This window comes from Canis aureus, chromosome 30 (genome assembly GCF_053574225.1).
Source record: "Canis aureus isolate CA01 chromosome 30, VMU_Caureus_v.1.0, whole genome shotgun sequence".
Lineage (NCBI taxonomy): Eukaryota > Metazoa > Chordata > Mammalia > Carnivora > Canidae > Canis > Canis aureus.
Window position 1 is genome coordinate 42,742,802 of NC_135640.1, and position 19,233 is coordinate 42,762,034.

Sequence of the window (19,233 nt, forward strand, 5' to 3'; positions counted from 1 at the left end):
ACCAAGACCTTAGATCTAACTAACAGGTTGTAGGAAGAACAGGGGACAGAGGGACGTGTTAATGACACCACAGGGATGCAAGTGCCAAGACCCCAAACTGCAAGAGATAGAAGAGGGAGGGAGAAAACATGGCCCAGGAACCCGTAGATTAAAGGATTTGGGAGAAAAATCAACCGATCACGATGCATGGATCTGCTATATTAAGAAATTACTGCTGGGGCGCCTGGGAGGCTCAGTCGGATAAGCATGTGACTCTTGGTTTCAGCTCAAGTTGTGATGTTGGGGTCTTAGGGTCGAGCCCCTCGTTGGGTTCCACGCTCAGCACAGAGCCTGCTTGGGATTCCCTCTCCCTCTGCCCCTCCACCCCCTGTGCTCGCTCGCTCCCTCTCAAACAAATAAATCTTTTTTTAAAAAAAAATTACTGTTACTTTTTTTAGGTGTGCTAAAGATTTTGTGATCATAGGAAAGCGTTGTCGCCTTTGAGAGTGACACGTTGAAATGTCTACAGATGACGTGATACGATGCGCCGGGTGTGCTGCCAAACGATGAGGAATGGTGGGGTCGGATGATGGAGGAAAAGTGGTGAAATAAAGGAGATGTTCACCTTCTCATGCACGGGGTGCGGGCTCCCAGGGGAGCTCTATCTTAACATCTACCCGAGGTCAAAATGACTCAGCAAGAGCTCAAAGCATGGACTCTGCTTCTGCCCGGAGCACACACTGTACATCTGCTTTGTTAAAAAAAAACAACCAGAAAGGAGCATTCCAAGTATAAAGGTAAGAAAACCAAAAAGCCCTCCCTGACTCCCGTAAGATTAAAATCACACAGCCTCGCCCACACCAAGAACGTAAGATAAAGTCTGTAGCTTTCTGGAATGTCCTTGGTCGCCGTGGATGGTGATTCTATGAGAAACCGTACATAACTGCGCCGATCACCCCCTCCCCAAGCACAGTCTTCCCTGTGAGCTCTGCGGAGCCCGGGCAGTTGGCCTCATGGGGCTCCAGTAAAAACTCTCTTCTTTTCTCTTTCAAAGTTTTAAAACATTTTGCTCATTTTGGGACAACAGTGGGTGAGAGCATAAATAAAACAAGAGTGGCCGGGAGCTGAAGATTGGTGAAGCGAATATTGGGGACGTATGGACGCACGGAACTGTTCTCTCCACTTTCGTGGCTGTGTACGATTTTCCGTAGTATAAAAGTTTTTTGTTGTTGTTGTTTTGTCTTGTTTTGTTTTTTTGTTGTTTTTCACTGCAAAGAGAAGTGTAAAGTTGCTTAAGGAGGATACTTTCAGTTTTACATGATGAGAAAGTTTTGGAAATTGTCTGCACACAATGTGGAAGTGACGTCTGAACCGGGCACTTAAAAATGGGAAGGGAGGTCAGAGTTAAATTGATGTTGTGTGGGTTTTTTGTTTGTTTGTTTGTTTACCACAATTAAAAAGAAAAAAGGGCAAAAAAAGAAAAAATGCTACCTATTAGATAAACTGTTAAAATAGAGGACTAGAAGACAAATGTAGTATGTGCTGGGAAATACTCACAATTATGTAGAAATGATGATATCGAAAGGTCTGATTCAAGGAGCATGGGGCGGTTTAGTCAGTGACGCCTTCGACTCCTGATTTCAGCTCAGGTCATGATCTCAGGGAGCCTGCGGAAGATTCTCTCTCTTCCTCAGCCCCTCGTCCTCCTCTTCCTCCCTAAAAAAAAAAAAAAAAAAAAAAAAGTATCAGTCAAGGCAAAAAACGCGTTAAATGCTTAAGGAACGATGGAGGTCATAGAAATCATAATCCACAAGGAAAGCTGAGCTGTCGCAGGTCTTTCTGTGCTGCACAAAACGGCTACAAAAATACGTAGAACAAAAACTGATGACAGCCCCGTTAGCAGGTGGCCCCGGCCACGACCGCGGTCTTCACGGTGCTTCTCTCAGACGCGAACAGAAACGCCAGTGAGGCCTGTAGAGAATCTGAGGAATGTGACCCCTTCTCTCCAACCCACAAACGGATCATCTATTAAGCCACCAGGGAAATCTCGACATGTTCTAAAGTACAAATGTCCTAAGGAGGCCAAATCCATGGACACAGTATGAGAAAAGGAGCCGTTAACCAAAGGGTGACGTTAAGGAAATACCCGGAGTCCCGAGAAACCGGCAGCAAACCGAATGCAGACTCGGGAGACGCGCTGTGGGACATTCACACGTTGGAATGAAAACCACCAATTTAAGTGTTTTCTGCGGAGCTGTGTGTATCTGCAAGTCACCTTCCAATGTCGACGCTGAGGTTCTTGAGCGCAGGGCTTGAGGAAGGACGTGTGGTGTGATAACACACGGCCCACGCGATGCAGGAGACAGCCACGCGCTCATGAGTCCCCAGCTCAGGACAGTGGTCACCTCTGAAGGCACAGAGGACAGAGGACTCCTCGGAGGGGAGCACAGAGGTCTTTAACTTAAAATTTTTAAGGGCGAAACATTCTGGGCAAAGTAAAAGGCAAAATGTTAAGATCGGATGGACGAGGATGGCGGGTATGTGGGTGTTGGTGATGCTGGTCTTCACACTTTCCTGTAGTCTTGAGCTATTTTATTTTAAAAAAGGAACAACAGGGAGTGACTACAAATGAGCAAGAGGACTGTGTGAGGTCATGGAAATGTGCTAAAGCTGGGCTGTGGTGAGGATTTCACAACTCTGTAAATTTGCTAAAATCATTCAATGCTGTACTTAAAATCCGTGAGTATTGGCATGTAAATTCTACCTTAATGAACTTGTAAGAAATGAAACAAAATGGAGACCATTTGGCAGGAAAAAGGAGCCACCAGCAGCTTCGAGCCCCAGCTGAGGCCAAGCAAGCACACCCCACTCCATCTCTATCACTGATCCCAACTAGACATATCACACAGAGTGAAATACAGCAATTTTCTGAAAGATCAGGGTGAGAAGTCAAAACCTGATGAAAGGTTGATATGGGGGGAATGTCCTGTCCCCCCCCAAGACCCTAGGCTTAGTTCAAGGTAGCCAGCACCCCAGATGAGCATGGTGCATGTGGCCAAGAGAAGCCTCCACTTTCTGGACGTTGGGCTGGGAAGGGATGCCCTGATGGGTGGAGACAAGGGGTGCTGGCAAAACCCTCGGTCAGGAAGCCAGCTGATAAATTAAGATTTTATTTATTTATTTATTTATTTATTTATTTATTTATTTATTCATGAGAGACACAGAGAGAGAGGCAGAGACCCAGGCAGAGGGAGAAGCAGACTCCCTGTGGGGACCCCCATGTGGGACTTGATCCCAGGACTGCAGGGTCACGACCTGGGCCAAAGGCAGATGCTCCACCGCTGAGCCACCCAGGCATCCCCAGCTGATAAATTAAAATGCAGCGCTAAAAACACTTATGCGAGCTGAAAGATCAAAGCAAAAAACAACAGGGGAGGGAAATGAAAATGGAAAACAGAGAACAAACAAAACTTTAAACAACAGAACTAAATCCAACCATTTCAAATAATTACATTAGTTGTAAATGGTCTAAACCCGCTGGTTGCGAGGCAAATGTCTTCAGGTGACAAAATAGACCCGCAGCCGTCGGAGAGAACTGAAGTCCCACCCGACACATCCTGTAGCCTCGTGGAATTAAAACCAGGACATAAGCAGCAGAGAGGCCTAGAGAAAGCTCCAGGGAGACACACTTCTGAATAATCCGTGGGTCAAATGGAGGCCTCCAGGCAAATTAGAAAATGTTGAAGGGGTGGATTGAAGTGCTGCGAATCACATCTCCAGGAAGCCGAGTACAGCAGCGCCCCGAGCGGAGTCCGCGGCGTCACACGCGTGTACTAGAACGTCAGCACCATGAGTGAGTCCCAAGCCTTATGCCAAGTGGAGGAAGCCCGGGGGCCGCACGAAAGCCAGCGGTGCGGAGACGGGGGCCGCCAGGAAGGCAGACACCCCAACCAAGTGAGATAGCACTTCGCAAGGGCGCAGGTTTGGAGGGGCCGTGAGGTAAGGGGCGCTACGGGCCCCACGCGTTTACCTGGGCACCGGGCACCGGGCACGTCCATTCTTCCTCGCAGGACACCCCGACCGCCAGCGCCGTGTGACGCCGGAGAACCACGTAAATAGACTGTCCGTGAACAGGGAGACGCTAGAGAGCCCACGGCGCACCCCACCTCCGAGGCCGTGGAGCCAGGGCTCGGTGCCGCCGACTCGGGCAGCAGGTGGCCTACGGGGGTCCTGGGGTGCGCACCGAGGGGCTGTCCATTCGGAGGTGAGGGTGTGACGCAGGGGATAGGACGGCCCGAGCAGCAGCGCCTCCGGGGGCAGTGACCATGAGGGAGGACGCTTGGGCTTTGAGAAAAGATGACAGAACAGAATTCTGGGGACAACCTTTCCCTCTAAGGTGGCCAATAGCTTCCATTTGCGGCCGCTTTCGCCTAAGCGTCCAGGAGATCAGCTGCACGTCCTCGGGCGGTCAGTGAGGCCTTGGCACCTGGCCCGGCAGTTAGTGCCCTCTGCAACGCCAGGGCCAGCTCGGGGACCGGCATACCACGGCGATGCAAGGCGGAATGAGAAGGGCTCCCCCAAAGTATTCAGGGCACGGGGGTGGGGGGCTGGGGCCAGCCAAGGCTGCAGAAAGGAGGAAGAGATGTGGGAGGCAGGCTGTTTCCATGCCCTGGCTGCCCCATGCTGGCCTGGGCACGCCCAGCCTCCCTTCCCTCCCAGCCGCATCCCCACAGTACACGGCGCCGAGAGAATTACGGGGGACTCCGTTGTGAGATTTTGAAGATGATAATTTTTTTAAAATTTTATTTATTTATTCATGAGAGACAGAGGGGGGAGAGAGAGAGAGAGAGAGAGAGAGAGAGAGGCAGAGACACACGCAGAGGGAGAAGCAGGCTCCACGCAGGGAGCCCGACGTGGGACTTGAGCCCGGGGCTCCAGGATCAGGCCCTGGGCCGAAGGCAGATGCTAAACCGCTGAGCCCCCCGGGCTGCCCCATGATAAAATATTTTAATGTTGGAGAAAATGAGGCTCCTTTCATAGAGAATCCCAGGCAGGGTTTCGGTATCTTGGCCGATGCTGGGGAAAGGTTGGAGAGTCGGGCACGCAGCCCACGGCGCTGTGTGGGTATGATGAGCAGGGCATGACACCTGGGGGCCCACTCATCAGAGGAGGCACCAAAGAAACAGCCACCCAGCACTCAAAAGGCAGAGAACGGGGGCGCCGGGGGCGGCTCAGTCAGTGGAGTGTCTGACGCTTGGTTTCCACTCAGGTCGTGATCTCAGGGTCATGGGATCCACCCCCAAGTCAGGCTCTGTGCTCAGCCAGGAGTGGGCTTGGGGGTCTCTCTCCCCCCGCCCCTCTCCCTACTTGAGTCCACACACTGCATGCGTGCGCTCTCTCTCAAATAGGTACATATATCTTTTTTAAAAAAAAAGGCAGAAAACAAGCTTGGCCCTTGAAAGGATGCTGTGATGTGACGGCACTTAGGTCAACAGCAAGGCTGTGACAGCACATTCCCGGCTCACACCCTCCTATCTTGCATTCCTTTGCCAACTTCCTTCTGCCCCAACTCTTGTCTTTTCCTGACCCTTCCCCCATCTTTGCTTTTATTTTCTTTTTGATTTTTTTTTCCTACCAGTAACTTCCTTCTGTGATGTTGATTCAGCTGTGGCTCCCTTTGTGGGGGAGGAAGGGAGCGCAGGAGCTGGCAGAGGCAGCTGCAGAGGCAGGAGGCAAGCACTACTGGGGGGTGGGCAGGTGGCGGAACAGAGCAGAAAACAGTGGCTGCCCTGGTAGGTGCTCCAAACAGTTGTCTCGCCGGATCCCCCACAGATCCATACAAACGGGCAGAAAGTCACCCGTGCCAGGGCAATGGACAGCCCTACTGTCAGCCACGCCACATGGGTGTCAGGGCTGCCAGGTGAGCATAGAAAGTGGGGAAGATATTGGAGAGGTTGGGGCCATTTCTAGCCACCTACTCTCCTGGATGCTGGCCTGGGTATCCTCATCCCCACCTACATGTCAAGCAGTCTTCCTCTTTCTGGCTTCCTCCCTCCAGCTCCTCTAAAGGAAGGACACCCTGAGGAGGCTGGGGCGGGGGCTGACTGACAGCCTGAGCAGAGACCGCCCAGCCCTCATCAGAACACAAAGATTAGCCAACGGGCTTGACCATGCGCAGGATCACACTGAGACCCTGTTAGAGGGCAGAAGACTTGGCTCTGGATTCAGAGGAGATTGAGCCAGAAAAAGTGAAGCAATGATCAACTCTGGGGGAAAACCAGAAGTTGTACAAGGAAGAAACGATAATTATAGAATGTCCACTTGGCTCAGTCGTGCACATTTACATGATCAGAATAACAACAGCCCTGAGCCCAGATTAGAAATGAAGCTGTTTGGGGCACCTGGGTGGCTTAGTTGGTTGAGCATCTGACTCCTGATCTCAGCTCAGGTCTTGATCTCACGGTCATAAGTTCAAGCCCCATGTTGGGCTTCACGGTGGACATGGAGCCTACTTAAAAAAAAAAACAACCAAAAAAACATAATTTAAAAATGAAACTGTTTATAGTTCTACAGAGATGTGAGGGATGGGCGGGGGTGTGAGAAGCTAACATCCTCATTACCACAAATGGAAGGTCATCATGCCTTCCCTGCCCCCTGGAATCTAATTTCTCCTTTCAGTATGAAAACCAGGTTGAAAAAAAAGAAAAAGAAAAAAAAAAAAAGAAAAAGAAAACCAGGTTGACCTGTGGGGCGCCAGTAGGTCAGGAAGTCACCCAACCCTAACCCAGGTCCCAGGTCCCAGGTCCCAGGTCCCTTCCTCTCCTTAACAAACTGCCATTTCCTGTTCAATTTGTCATTTCTACCAATGCCAAATAGAGCCACTTGTGGACATCGTTAGGGATGCGTGTCCACTGAAAGTCTGCGCTGCCTTTGTTGACACAACTTTGTACCTTCCAACCCTGGATTAAAGGACTCAGTTTCCATGATTGCTCCAGAGGCCTGGTTTGGGGGCATGACTGCTGAGCTAAGAGAGGAGCTTGTGCTTGGGGTCCCCCAGATCGGCCCACTGGTGGTGGTAGTAGCCTCTACACGCTTGATCCCTTTCCTTCCCTGGGCCCTGGATTCCCCCCGCCGTCCTTCCATTGTGGGGACAAATGAAGACCTATGAAAGGGTCCCGCAGAGGGCTTGGCACACACAGCAGGTGCTCAATAAATGTAAAGTTGCAAACCATAAAAAAAGGTGATGGAGACAAGGTCCCAGAGATCGTGGAGCTTTCAACAAAACTACTGCAGATTTTTTTTTGTTTTAAGGGAGTATCTATTCCTAGATTTGTAGAGAAATTTCTTTTTGGGCACCTGGTAGCTCCGTTGGTTAAGCATCCGACTCTTGACTTCAGCTCAGGTCGTGATCTCAGGGTCGTGAGATCGAGCCCCACGTCAGGCTCCGTGCTCACTGTAGGGTCTGCTTGAGAGTCTCTCTCCCTCTCCCGCTGATCCTCCCCGCTCCTCCCTCTCTAAGAAAATAAAAAGAACTCTCTTCTCGTTCAGTTTTCTGCTTCCACCGTTTAACTTTTGGACCTGGGGGAACAATGTACTTTTTCTGCATTTGTTTCTTTGCATGGAATGGACAGGAATGAAGTTCTCAGCCCAACACTTTCTTCTCTCCCGCCCCGGAAGTGCGGTGCCGGTGAGGGCCCGGCTTCCCCGAACGCTGAGAGCACGAGGGAAGGAGGACGCAGGGGAGGCACGCACGGCATCTGAGGCCTTCGGCGGCGCGGGTGGCGCACCGGCCCCAGCCCATCCCCAGAAGAAGGTGGGTTTCAGGGCAGGTTGACATTTGGGAGGCACGTGTAAGGAGCTTTCTGACGCCTCTTCCCACCAGGAGCCATCCCTGGGAAGCTCCACAGAAAGCCCACGTTCATTTTCCTCCGCCAGCCGGGAGCCCTCGCTTCCGCCAAGTCTGCCTGCCTGCCCCATGCCCGAGCCCATCTGTGTCGTCTGGTCCGCAGGGCCATCCGAAGCCCTCCGCCCCCGCCCTGCCTGGGCATTCCCCGTCATGCAGGGTCCACCCAAACGCCGCTCCCAGGGCTCTCCCTGCTGTGCCCGTGCTTGGTAAGGGCCCATCCTTTCTTGTGGCCCTGGGCGGGGGCACTCAATACACGAACGTGTCTTGTCGGCTCCGGCTCTGGCTCCGTGGAGGGGAAGGACAAGGACCCGGCTGCTCCCTCCTGGCTTCTGCCCCGCCCCTCCCCCTCTGCCAGTGAGGACGCTGAGCACCGGCCTACACCGGAGGGTGTGAGGCTCTGGGCCAACGGGGACCAGAACAGCGCCTGGCACGGAGAGTGCGCCCAGGGCAGGCTTTGCAGGTCACGGGTCACGGGGCTGCTGCTGCGGAAACTGCTGGGCTCTGCCCCTGGGGCACCGGCAGCCACAGAGCAGCCGTAGGCAAATGAGCTTTGCGCTCCCCACCCCGCGGCGAGCCCGCTCCGGAGCAGCAGATCTGGGGGCAGGACCGCGTGGGGGAGGAGGAAGGGCGGCGCACCTGGAAATCCCGGCCGAGCGCTCGGCAGGGTGCCTGCGAGGAATGCGGACCCACTGGTCCCGGCGGCCCCCTGGATCCCGTCCCGTCCCCGTGGTGCTGTGGGGCTGGAGCGAGGGCTTCACACACCCGGGGGGGGGGGGGGGGGGTCTGATCCTCAGGAGGGGCCGGAGCCCAGGCCCCACGGAGCCTGCACCAAGGCGGCACGCGGTGCTGGGGTGGAGCGGGGGACATCCGGAGCCCAGGACAGAACCAGGATCACCTGAGGCTGAAGGTGACCCTAGGGGCCTTTGCTCTCTCTTGAAAAACTTCTCTCTTGGCCTCTCGCACCAGTTTCAAGACTCTCTTTCCTCTGCAGAGGAGACTGAGGCATCTCACTGGGCTCCCCAGTTTCCCCCAGGCCCCAGAGGTGGGCGTCCCTGTGTCTGCCCACCTGAGTCCACATCACCCTTGCCAGCCAGCTCGCAGTCTCCCGTGAGCTGCTCCAACCCTGTCCACCTGCTTCCTGCCCCCACTCCCCCACCTGGCCTCGGTTCTGGGCCGCAGTTGAGAGCTGGCCTCTCGGCGCAGAGGGACCTATCCAGAAAGATCTCACCCTCCTTCACCTGGGAAGGCCTTGCAGGCCGGGAGGCGGTCTTCTCTGTCTCCTCCTCGTTCTCTCTCAAGGAATAGCGGTACCTCTCCAGCACGGGGCAGCAGAGGAGCAGGGCAGGGCAGCAGTGGCGGCCCACAGCCTGGGCTCTGGGAAGCCTGGACTGCAGTCCCGCCAGCCCGCTGCCCAGGTGGCTACACGGCTGTAGCCCAGTTCCTGAAAGGTGGGGGTGAAGGGTCCTCCTCTCAGGACGCTGAGCTGAAAACCCTGAAGCTCTCAACACAGCCTGCAAAGACGGAGGTGGGGCAGGGGTCTGGGCGAAGTGCCCAGGGCCCAGCCCACCAGGGCTGGTGAGTGTGACAGCACAGGGGTGGGAGAGGGGGGAAGATCCCATTCTGCAGGCAAAGCACCCTGGAGCTGGTTAAGCTGGGGTGAGGCTAAGGTGGAGCGAGGGATGGAACGTGTGCCCTGATCTGGGGGTGACCCCATCCACATGAGGAATTGCGGGGGGGTCGGAAGAGGTTACACGGGTAGGTGGGGGGCTGGGCTGAGCCCCTGGACTGCGGTGCTGGGTGGGCGCCAGGGAGACCTCACCCTTCTTACACCTGAGCAACATGAAAATTCCTAGTTAAAAAAGCTGCAAGACCCAGTTTGGGGGGTCGGGGGAAGGCGCTGGGAGGAACTGACCGTCCATTGCCAGGCACCTCTGCGCAAGGGGAACCGAGGGATTGTAACGGTTTAAAGTAGTTTTCTCTATTTTCCAAATGGTTTACGACAGCCACGTATTATTTGTAACCAGAAAAGGATGCTAACCGGGGCCCCTGGGTGGCTCAGGGGTGGAGCGTCTGCCTTAGGGCGGGCTGTGATCCTGGGGGCCCAGGGTCCAGTGGGCTTCGGGCCCCCTGCAGGGAGCCTGCTTCTCCCTCTGCCTGGGTCTCTGCCTCTCTCTCTCTCTCTGTGTCTCATGAATAAATAAATAAAATATTTTTTAAAGAAAGGATGTTACCTAAAAGTTAATCTGACCGCGTATCAAACGTCAGAAGCGGCTCTCTGCCTGGCTGGGGGCTGGAGGGAGAGGCAAGAAGCAAACCTGGAAGTCTGGGGCCTGGGCTGTGGGGCCGCCCTGGGGGGCAGCCAGCGGCCCCACCAGGCACCTGCTGCAGCACTTCCCCCGCTCCCCCCCATCGCTTCCTCCAGTCGCCCCGGCATCCCGCAGTGGGTCGGGCACATTATGTTCACCCCAAAGGTTTCCAAATTTGGGAACTCTGCAGCCACTGATCGGCAGCCCCCAAGCTTCCTGCTGCGTTCCTGGCACGGACACTGTGGACACGCCACCTGCGGTTGCCCCGCGCCCAAGCACACAGATTGGGGACCCGCCGCAAGGTCTGGGGTGTGCGCGCGGGGTCTGCCCGCGGAGATGTTCAGACGACAGGTGGCCCCGCAGGGACTCAGACCCGCCGTAACCCCGCAAGTCCCTGGAGCAAAGCCCCGGGTCTTGGGGTGTAGGCGGCAGAAGCCAGCTCTGCACTTTCAGCCCAGCCCACCCGCCAGGGCCGTGTCTGGAGGGACCGCAGGGAGGCACTGCGCCCAGGAGCCTGGGTGCCCACGTGTGTACGCAGCACAGGCGACCCCATCCCCGCCAGCAGCTCACCTGCTGTGCCCTCTGGGTCGCGGGGAAGGCTCTGGGCATGGCCGCGGCGCCCCCCGCTGATAAAACAGGCTAAGGAGCACCGGCCTCCACCCCTGCCTCAGTCTCCCAGCTTGTAGCCAGTGGGGCAGGTCTCAGCGCACACCCCCCCACGAGGCAGGGCCTTCCCAGAGTCGCTGGAGGTGGAGGACGGCCTCCCCTCCCTCGCCCTCCAGCACCTGGGCCCGGCAGGATGGGCTGGGGTCCCGCTCGGGATGCCGCCCCCTCTGCCCCCACACCCCGACCCTGCATTTGAGGCCTACCTTTCTGGGGCCTCTGGAGTCTACTGCGCCTGCAGCCTCCAGAACCCCAAGGTGCCAACCCCTGTGGAGAGATGGGGAGACAGGTCTGGGTCAACCCCAAGCCTCGCCATCTACCTGGGGGCTCGCGCACCGGCCTTCCTTCCTGGAGTGAGGCCCCGGGGCACCCTGAACCTGGACTCAGGCCAGGACTTGTGCAGGAAGAGGGGCCTAGATGGGCGGAGGACACGTTCCCAGGGCTGAGGGGCACGGCCTGGGCGCTGCACCTGGGAAGCTGGTGGCCACCCCCCACCCCGTGGCCACCCCGGGAAGGAGGTCCTGACACCTGGCACTTGGCGAGGGCAGGGTTAGGGCACTGGCTGGGGGCACACAGGGCGGGGAGTCCAAATCCTAGGACCTGCGGGTGGCACCGGAGCTGCAGGGCACTGCCCTCCGACGGGAATCTGTGGGTAGGTGCTGGCACACGCAGTGTGGAAAAGTCAGTGGCCCTGGGTGCTTCATGACAAAGCCCCTCGTGGAGGGCCCGGGGGACAGGGAGGGGCAGTGGGGCAGTGGGCACCACCTGGAGGCCATCCCTCCCCATCTGCGAGGGACCCCAGGCCTCGGCGCACACAGGTGCACAGAGGGCAGGAGGCCCCTGCTCCCAGCCCAGAGGCCCAGGGTGTGACCACGGCGGGCCGTGAGCGCCCTCGGGCGACGAAGGAATGAGCCAGAGAGAAAGCAAAGAATCCGGGTCCTGCAGGGAGGGGATCAGTGGAGACTCGGAGGTGGAGCACTGGGAGGCGCTGAGCAGCTGGGGCGGGACCTCCCGCGGAGGGCAGGGCCTGGGCAGCTGAGGGGCGGGTAAGCAGAGAGGGACTCCAGGGGTCCCCGGGTGCAGCTAGAGGGCGCGGAGCCCAGAGAGGGGGCCAGAGCAGGAGCCCCTGGGGTGGGGGGGGGGAGTTTGGGGGGCAGAGATTAGGGGGCTGCCGGGTTGGCAGGGAGAGGGGGAGCCAGCAAAGACGACACCTCGGGTTTCCGCTTGGGCAGCCGCCTGGGTAAGCAGTGGAACAGGTTGGGATCAGAACCAAGAATTCAGTTTTGCGGTTTTCACTACATTTTCAGGTGGAGATGGAGAGATCCAGCTGCAGATGGAAATGTCAGGATAACAGGGTAGGGTATGGAAGCATGGACGGGAGGAGGTCAGTCAGGGGGACCAGGGACAGAAGAGACCCCAGGACTTTCAGACCTCCTAGCTGGTCCCTTTTGTTGGATGCTGTTCCCCCCCCCCCTTTTTTTTAAGATTTTATTTATTTATTCATTCATAAAGAGGGGGGGGCAGAGCCACAGGCAGAGGGAGAAGCAGGCTCAACACAGGGGGCCCACTGTGGGACTCGATCCCAGGTCTCCAGGATCACGCCCTGGGCCGAAGGCAGATGCATAACCGCCAAGCCTCCCAGGGGCCCTGAACACAGGTTGTTATGGATGATTTTTCCTTTGTAAATATTTTTGTCATTCAGATTATTTTTATTTTTTTAGGATTTTATTTATTTATTCACGAGAGACACACACACAGAGAGAGAGAGAGAGAGGCAGAGACACAGGCAGAGGGAGAGGGAGAAGCAGGCTCCATGCAGGGAGCCCGACGGGGGACTCGGTCCCGGGTCTCCAGGGTCACGCCCTGGGCTGCAGGCGGTGCTAAACCACTGAGCCCCCCCGGGGCTGCCACTGTTTTCCCCTTTACTGAGCAAACCTGCGCTGCCCGGAAGAGGCAAAGAGCAGGCCCTGAAGCTGGCGCGGTCCAGCAGGCCTGGAGGCCACCTGGTGGGGCTCCCGCCGGGCAGGAGGAGGTTGTAGCCCCAGCAAGCCGCTCTCTCCTTTGACCACCTGGTCTGGCAGATGCTGGCCCAGACCCACGTTGGCCCCCGGCAGCCCTTACGGAGCAGGGGGCGGGGGTGTCAAGCCTCAGACGGGCTGCTGGGGGGTCTCCCGGGGACATTAGTCTGTGCCTTCAGCCCGGATGTCCGCTGGCACGTCCCCCCTGTCCGCTCCGGCCTGAGGTCTCTGGGGCACCTTCTTTACCTACAAGCGGCCTCGCTCCCTGCTGGCACGTTCTGGCCCGGGACAAGCCGGCTCCTGCCCGGCCTGGGGAAGACGCCCGGCGCACACCTGCTGTCTACCTGGCACACGTGTGGCCTCGCCTTTTCTAGAATGTCATGCGCTCAGCAAGGCCTGGAACGTGTAAGCGGACATACATCATACATCAGCCTGCTACGTGGCCTCGGGTAAATCACAGATGCCATCACCCCGGCCCTGTGGCTGTGGTCATCGGTGTGGTGCCCGCTGGGAAGCACCTGTGTCCCCCTGGCAGGTGGCACCCCGCTTTGCAGGCGGCTGGCGAGTCCCCCCCATTCCCTTTGGCGGGTGGTCAGTTCTCGGAAGCAGGGCACAGGGGGCCGGCGGTGAGCCAGTGCCTGACCACCCGCACCCCAACGTGCAGGACTCGTACCCCTCCCCCCCGCCCCCCCCGCCCCCCCCGCCCGCAGGTGGCCCGACGGCCGTCCGCAGCGCCGCGGTCACCCACACCTGCCGGGGGCGGGGCCGCAGTCCTGGCCCCGCCCCCTCCCGCCGGGCGCCTGCGCGGCGGGCGGGAGGGGGGAGCGCGGATCCCAGCCGCCCGGCGCCTGTTTCCGCCCGGCCCCTGTTTCCGCCCGGCCGCCGGCGCGCAGGACCAGCTTCCGGCCGGCGGTGGGCGCACGCCGCGCGGCTTCCGGCGGGGCTCGCGGAGCATGGGGAAGGTGAGGGGGCTGCGCGCCCGCGTGCACCAGGCGGCGGTGAGGCCCGCGGGGCAGGCGGCGTCGGGCCCCGCGCCCCCGGATCCGGAGGCGGCCCCGGCTCGGGAGGCGGCCGGCGGGCTCGGCGCGAAGGTGAGCGGCGGGCGGGGCGGCGGGCGGGGCGGCGGGCGGAGTGTGTGTCTGTGTCCCCGGGACGCCCCCGGGCCGCGCTCAGCCTGCTGCTCTCGGGGTCCCTGGGGCGGCGGAGGGCGCCTCAGCCGTCCTCGGGGGTCGGCCCCGCCGTGCGTGTGGCCCCGGGGCTGACCATCGGCTGACCCCAGGCTGCGACCCCCGGCTGACCCCCCGGGCTGCGACCCCCGGCTGACCCCGGGCTGCGACCCCCGGCTGACCCCGGGCTGCCACCCTCGGCTGACCCCGGGCTGTGACCCCCGGCTGCGACCCTCGGCTGACCCCCCCGGGCTGTGAACCCCCGGCTGAACCCCCGAGCGGTGACCCCCGGGCTATAACCCTCGGGCTGTGACCCTCAGCAGACCCCCGGGCTGCGACCCCCGGCTGACCCCCCGGGCTGTGACCCCCGGCTGCGACCCTCGGCTGACCCCTGGGCTGCGACCCCCGGCAGACCCCCTGGCTGTGACCCCCGGCTGACCCCACCCCGGGCTGTGACCCCCAGCTGACCCCCCTCGGCTGTGACCCTCGGCTGACCCCCGGGCTGCCACCCCCAGCTGTGACCCCTGGGTTGCGACCCTCGGGCTGTGACCCTCAGCTGACCCCCGGGTTGCGACCCCCAGGCTGCGACCACAGGCTGACCCCCCCTCTGCCCCGTGCCTCCTTTGGGCTGCAGCCCCCCTGCTGCGACCCTTGCACTGACCCCTGGGCTGCCTGAGGGCGTTGATGCTGCCCCCGTGGCCAGGCACAGGCACGGGGACAGTGGACAGGACAGCGCTCCACACCACGGCTGCACTCCCAGTCTTCATAACTTCCCAACCGCCCTCTCCCTGTTTGCCGCGGAGAAGTCCGAGTTCGGTCCGAGTTCGGTCCGCGTTCGGTCCGAGTTCCGTTACACGGACGCGCAGGGTGAGGAAGGAGCTCGATGCGCTGGCTCTGCTGAGAGCTCTGGCAGTAGTGGCTCGTTTGGAGCGTACACGTCTACCGGCGTCGTTAGTGTATCCAGAGTCGTGCAGCCGTCACTACAGACTTCAGAACGTGTCTATCACCCCAGAAAGAGACCCCGGCCTGTAGGGCGTGGCCCCCAGTCGTCCTGGCCCTTCAGGACCTCTGCCCTGCAGGGGAAGCTGGGCCAGCGGGGAGAACCACTTTGTCGGCCTTCCCGCCTGCAGTGGGGGCGAGGGGCCTCACCTCCCTGGACCAGGGGCTGTGGCCGTGCTGGGGGACCGAGGGGCACAGGAGCCGAGCTCCCGGGGTTTCCGTAAGGTGGACTGGGGCAGGGCATAGCTCCTGAGCTGCAGTTTCTTCCTTTCTGGTGACATTTGTAACTGTCTTTGGCGAAGTAGTTGCTGGGGACAACCTGCCACAGCCCTGTCCCTGTCCACCCGACGGTTCGCCTGCAGCCCTGGCTCTCCGTCCCTGTGCTGGCCAGGCCTCGTGGGATTCCCACAGCCAGTGAAACCTGCTGAACTCAGGACTGTGGACAAAGTTAGAGGGACACGGCCCACCACGCACGACGGTCGGCATCAGAGTTCGACGCTGGTAGGGCAGTAGGTTGAATTGTCACATGGGGACTGGGATGAGTGTGTCTAACACGTGGAAGGAAGAGAAGGAAGCAGAAGGAAACCTGGAGGGGAAGAGCAGCAGATGGGCCTAGTAGCGATGAGGAGTCCAGGGGCCGCGCTGTGGCGTGGAGGAGGAAGTTCCACGGATGGACCACCGGGGGTCTGGTCACGTGATGACATCGCAGTCCTCGAAGGACACCAGTGGCGCAGCATCAACCCCTCATGTGTGAGGGTCCAGAAATGTGAAGCTGTAAAGCACCACCGTGGACAGTGTCCAAATGGGCACGTGATGCAAAGTGAGGACTGGCTGTGTGCACGCGGCCGGGGGCGGCACTGCCCCTCACCCCCTGCGGCTCCTCCTTGGGAGGGCTCCACTGGGGTGGCCTTCACTGCGTGGTCCTCCCAGCCGCCTCCCAGGCTCCAGCACTGGCCCCTGTGATTTTCCTCGTGTGTCTTGTTTATCTTGTTTACTGACTTTCCCTCCCACCCTGGGAGCTCCTGAGGAGCGTGGGCTTCTCGTTGAGGTGCCCTGTGCAAGCTCTGGGTGCAGGCCAGCCCCTCACCTGGGCCCTCAGGCTAGTTCCCGCTTGCCCCAGTCCTGGAGCTTGGACCTGGAATGAGCCAGGTGGGCCCAGGAGATGGGCTCTGGCTCAGCACAGTGTGATCGGCAGTGATGGGGGGAGGCGAGGGGAGGGGGGTTGAAGTCTCCCTGTGGGGTGAGCGCGGGTCGGAAGCCTGGGGGGGGATTGCCGAGGTCCAGCAGTGGTCATGAAACAGAGAGTGCTCTGGGAAGGATGAGATGGCGCGGGTTCGGGAGGAAACCTGGTTCCTGTCACGGTGCGCCGGGGGCTGACCTCTCAGCTCACGATCGCTGCCGATCCCGTCTGCTCTGAGAGGGTCCCCGCGCCAGGAACGAAGCCCGTCCGGTGTTCTGAGGCAGGCGGGAAGTAGTGCCTTAGGTTCCCAGCTGCGAGCTCCCAGTGGGCTCAACCCGGGCGGCGGAGGGGGGCGAGGGTTACCTCCCGCAGGCTCTCGGGGAGGAGCTGGCCTGCTCACCTGGACGCCCCGCCAAGGGCTCCCCCGCCCCGGGACCGACCTGGCCTTGTGCTCTGGAGCCGCAGGGAAGTCTTCCGTCTTCTTTCCTTCCTAGGAATGGGCTTTCGTGAACAGTGATGTTTTTGCCGGGACCAAGATAGACCCCAGTGCCTTGGTGCAGAAGCTGGACCCAGACACGAGGAGCGTTGCTTCCGTCAGGAGAGGTGAGAACGTGCGGCCAAGGTCCGGGTGTTTACAGCTCTGGCACCAGGCTGGTCTAACACACTCGTGTGTGCCAGGCAAGCTGCAAGTTAGCCTGTACGTTCTTGAAAGGCTTTTTTTGTTAATGGAAAAGTTTTAATGTGCGTTTAAGTAGAACGGTGTGAGGATACCCTATGTACCCGTCACCCTCTTTCGACACATACGGGGTTATTTTGACACAAACAGGGTTTTACTTATAAATTCTTTTAATATATATTTCCAGGGGCACCTGGGGGGCTCCGTCTGTTAAGCATCTGCCTGTGGCTCAGGTCATGGTCTCAGTGTCCTGGGATCAAGTGCCGCGTCGGGCTCCCTGCTCAGCGGGGCGTCTGCTTCTCCCTCTCCGCGGCTCCGCCTGCCTGTCTCTCTGTCAAATTAATAAAATCTTAATGTATATTTTGAGGGCTCTTAAAATATAAACGTGCAATACTGCTGTTACACGTGAACCTATTAGTGTTTCCTTGTCAGGTAAGTGCAGAGCGCTCACATTGTGGCTTCCAACGGCAGACGAGAAGGCCATCCTAAGGGGGAAACCTAGCGGAGTAGGGCCTGTGTGCGCAGGTGCATCCAGGTGCTGATTTCTCATCTTCACGGCCGTGAGATGTCCCAGGAGAGGGACCCGTGGCGGTCAGTTTCGGGATTTTCTGCTGTTAGTCAGCGAAGGGCAGCGCAGGGAGGGCTGCCTTCCTCACCTGTCGATCCCATTTGCCTCCGGCTCAGGGGAATCCTCACGGCGGCCAAAGCGGCACGTTCCAGGGTGGCTTGTTCTCGTCCCTCACAGACCCTCCTGCCGACTGTGTCTCAGGACGAATGCCACCTAGCAGGTGGCAGCTCTGGCTGCGTCCCGCCCCGGTGTGAGCCCTGTGCTCCTGCGGGGACCTGGGGCCAGGGCAGGCCTGTACCTGAGGCCGCGGGCACGTAGACTCTCCGCGTGTTCAGTGTCCTCTTCTGGTCTGTCTACACATTGGGACGGTTTTTATCGCTTTCCTTAGACGTGGGTGAGCGCTGTGTGTACTGTTCAGGTTAGCCCTTCTGGGGTGTTTACACGGCCCAGGAAGTTACTCCTCCAGGTTGCCGACAGATGCTGTCTTCCCGCGGTGTGGGTGGGCAGCCAGCGGGAGATGGGCCCCCTGGGCTGGTGCTCTCGCCTTCTCGTCCTTCTGAGTGAGCGGCACGTTTGTGGGCGCTCAGCCTGCAGTGACGGCCCACCCACACCTGTTGCCTGATGCTGAGCGCTGGGCTCTTGCCACCTCCATCCAGGGGCCCGGTGGATGTAGCTGCAGAGTGCGTGGCTCTTGTTCCTGGGACGCTGACAAAGCTCTCTCAGGAGGAGCCGTGACTGTTGAAGCGCAGGCGCACACCTGAGTAGGTGGGCTCTCTACGGGCGCCGGGCCCACTGCCTGCAGTGGGGTCTCTGTGAGGGGCTGGCCCCAGGTGAGGGCCCAGGGCACGGTGGGAGAAGCCGTCTGTGCCGCAGTGTCCCCGACAGCTTGGAGGGACAGAGGGGACAGAGCCTTAGTGTTTAGTTCTGGGTCCTGCACTGGAGCCCTGGCGCTACACACCGTTGGCTGCTGGATTTTGGAGCATCTGGTTCACTGCATCTGCCGGGCAGGCGTGTCACGTGGCCGCCTGGGAGCTGTCTGGGGCCCCTTTAGCATGCAGGTAGCACTCCCATGTCCGTGAGGGGCTGGCATCCTTTGTCCCCCTTCACAGAGGACGTGGCACAGGACGAGGTGAAGTGGCAATAGAGGGGCCCAGTTCGCTGATGTAGGACAGCAGGGCCTCCCTCTGGCACCACTCCCTGCAGGGCATGGTCACAGTCCTCCCACATCCCTCTCCTCCCCACCTCCCCTGTGCAGAGAGAGCAGCTGAGGCTGTGTGCCCACCTTAGGGTGGTCCCCAGCCAGCTCCAGCGTCACTGGGACCCCATCCCGACCTGCTTGACCTTGTTTCCACCACCCTCCCGTGTCTGTGATGCCGCCACATCAGGATACTGGCCAGTAGCCTCGCGGGTCCTGCTTGGCTGCTAGAGGAGTACAGAAGCGTCTCCATCTTTTCTCATCGACTCTTGGCGATCCTGGACCCCAGCCCTGTCCTCTCGGTTCTTCGGTTCTTCGCTATGCATGACCCAGTCCTTCCTGATCTGATTGGGTCCTAGCAGCCGCTGCAGTCCTGTGGGAGTCCCCGTGGTCACCGCAGATCTGGGACCTTGCGCTCATATCTCTGCTCAGTGGGCGAAACTCAGTTACCTCTTGGCTTTGTACGGAGTCTGAGGGCTCTTTAGAAGATTCTAGACCACCACAGAAAGCATGGCCACCCAGAAAGAGCAGGATGTTACTTCCCAGCAAAGGGAACATTAGAAGTCTGGGTGGTGTA

At 59.2% G+C, this 19,233-nt stretch overlaps 1 protein-coding gene across 2 annotated transcripts in view; it reads left to right on the forward strand.

Annotated features, from left to right (window-relative positions):
* Window positions 1–13,806: 13,806 nt before the first annotated feature.
* Window positions 13,807–19,233, forward strand: part of SLX9 (SLX9 ribosome biogenesis factor) — a 33,520-nt gene continuing 28,093 nt past the window's right edge. For both annotated transcript variants that reach the window (XM_077879426.1, XM_077879427.1), the window contains exons 1-2: window positions 13,807–13,963; window positions 16,712–16,820. In XM_077879426.1, coding sequence (XP_077735552.1) covers window positions 13,826–13,963; window positions 16,712–16,820 — 247 coding nt within the window. In that variant the 5' untranslated portion in view covers window positions 13,807–13,825. The remainder of the gene's footprint in view (window positions 13,964–16,711; window positions 16,821–19,233) is intronic.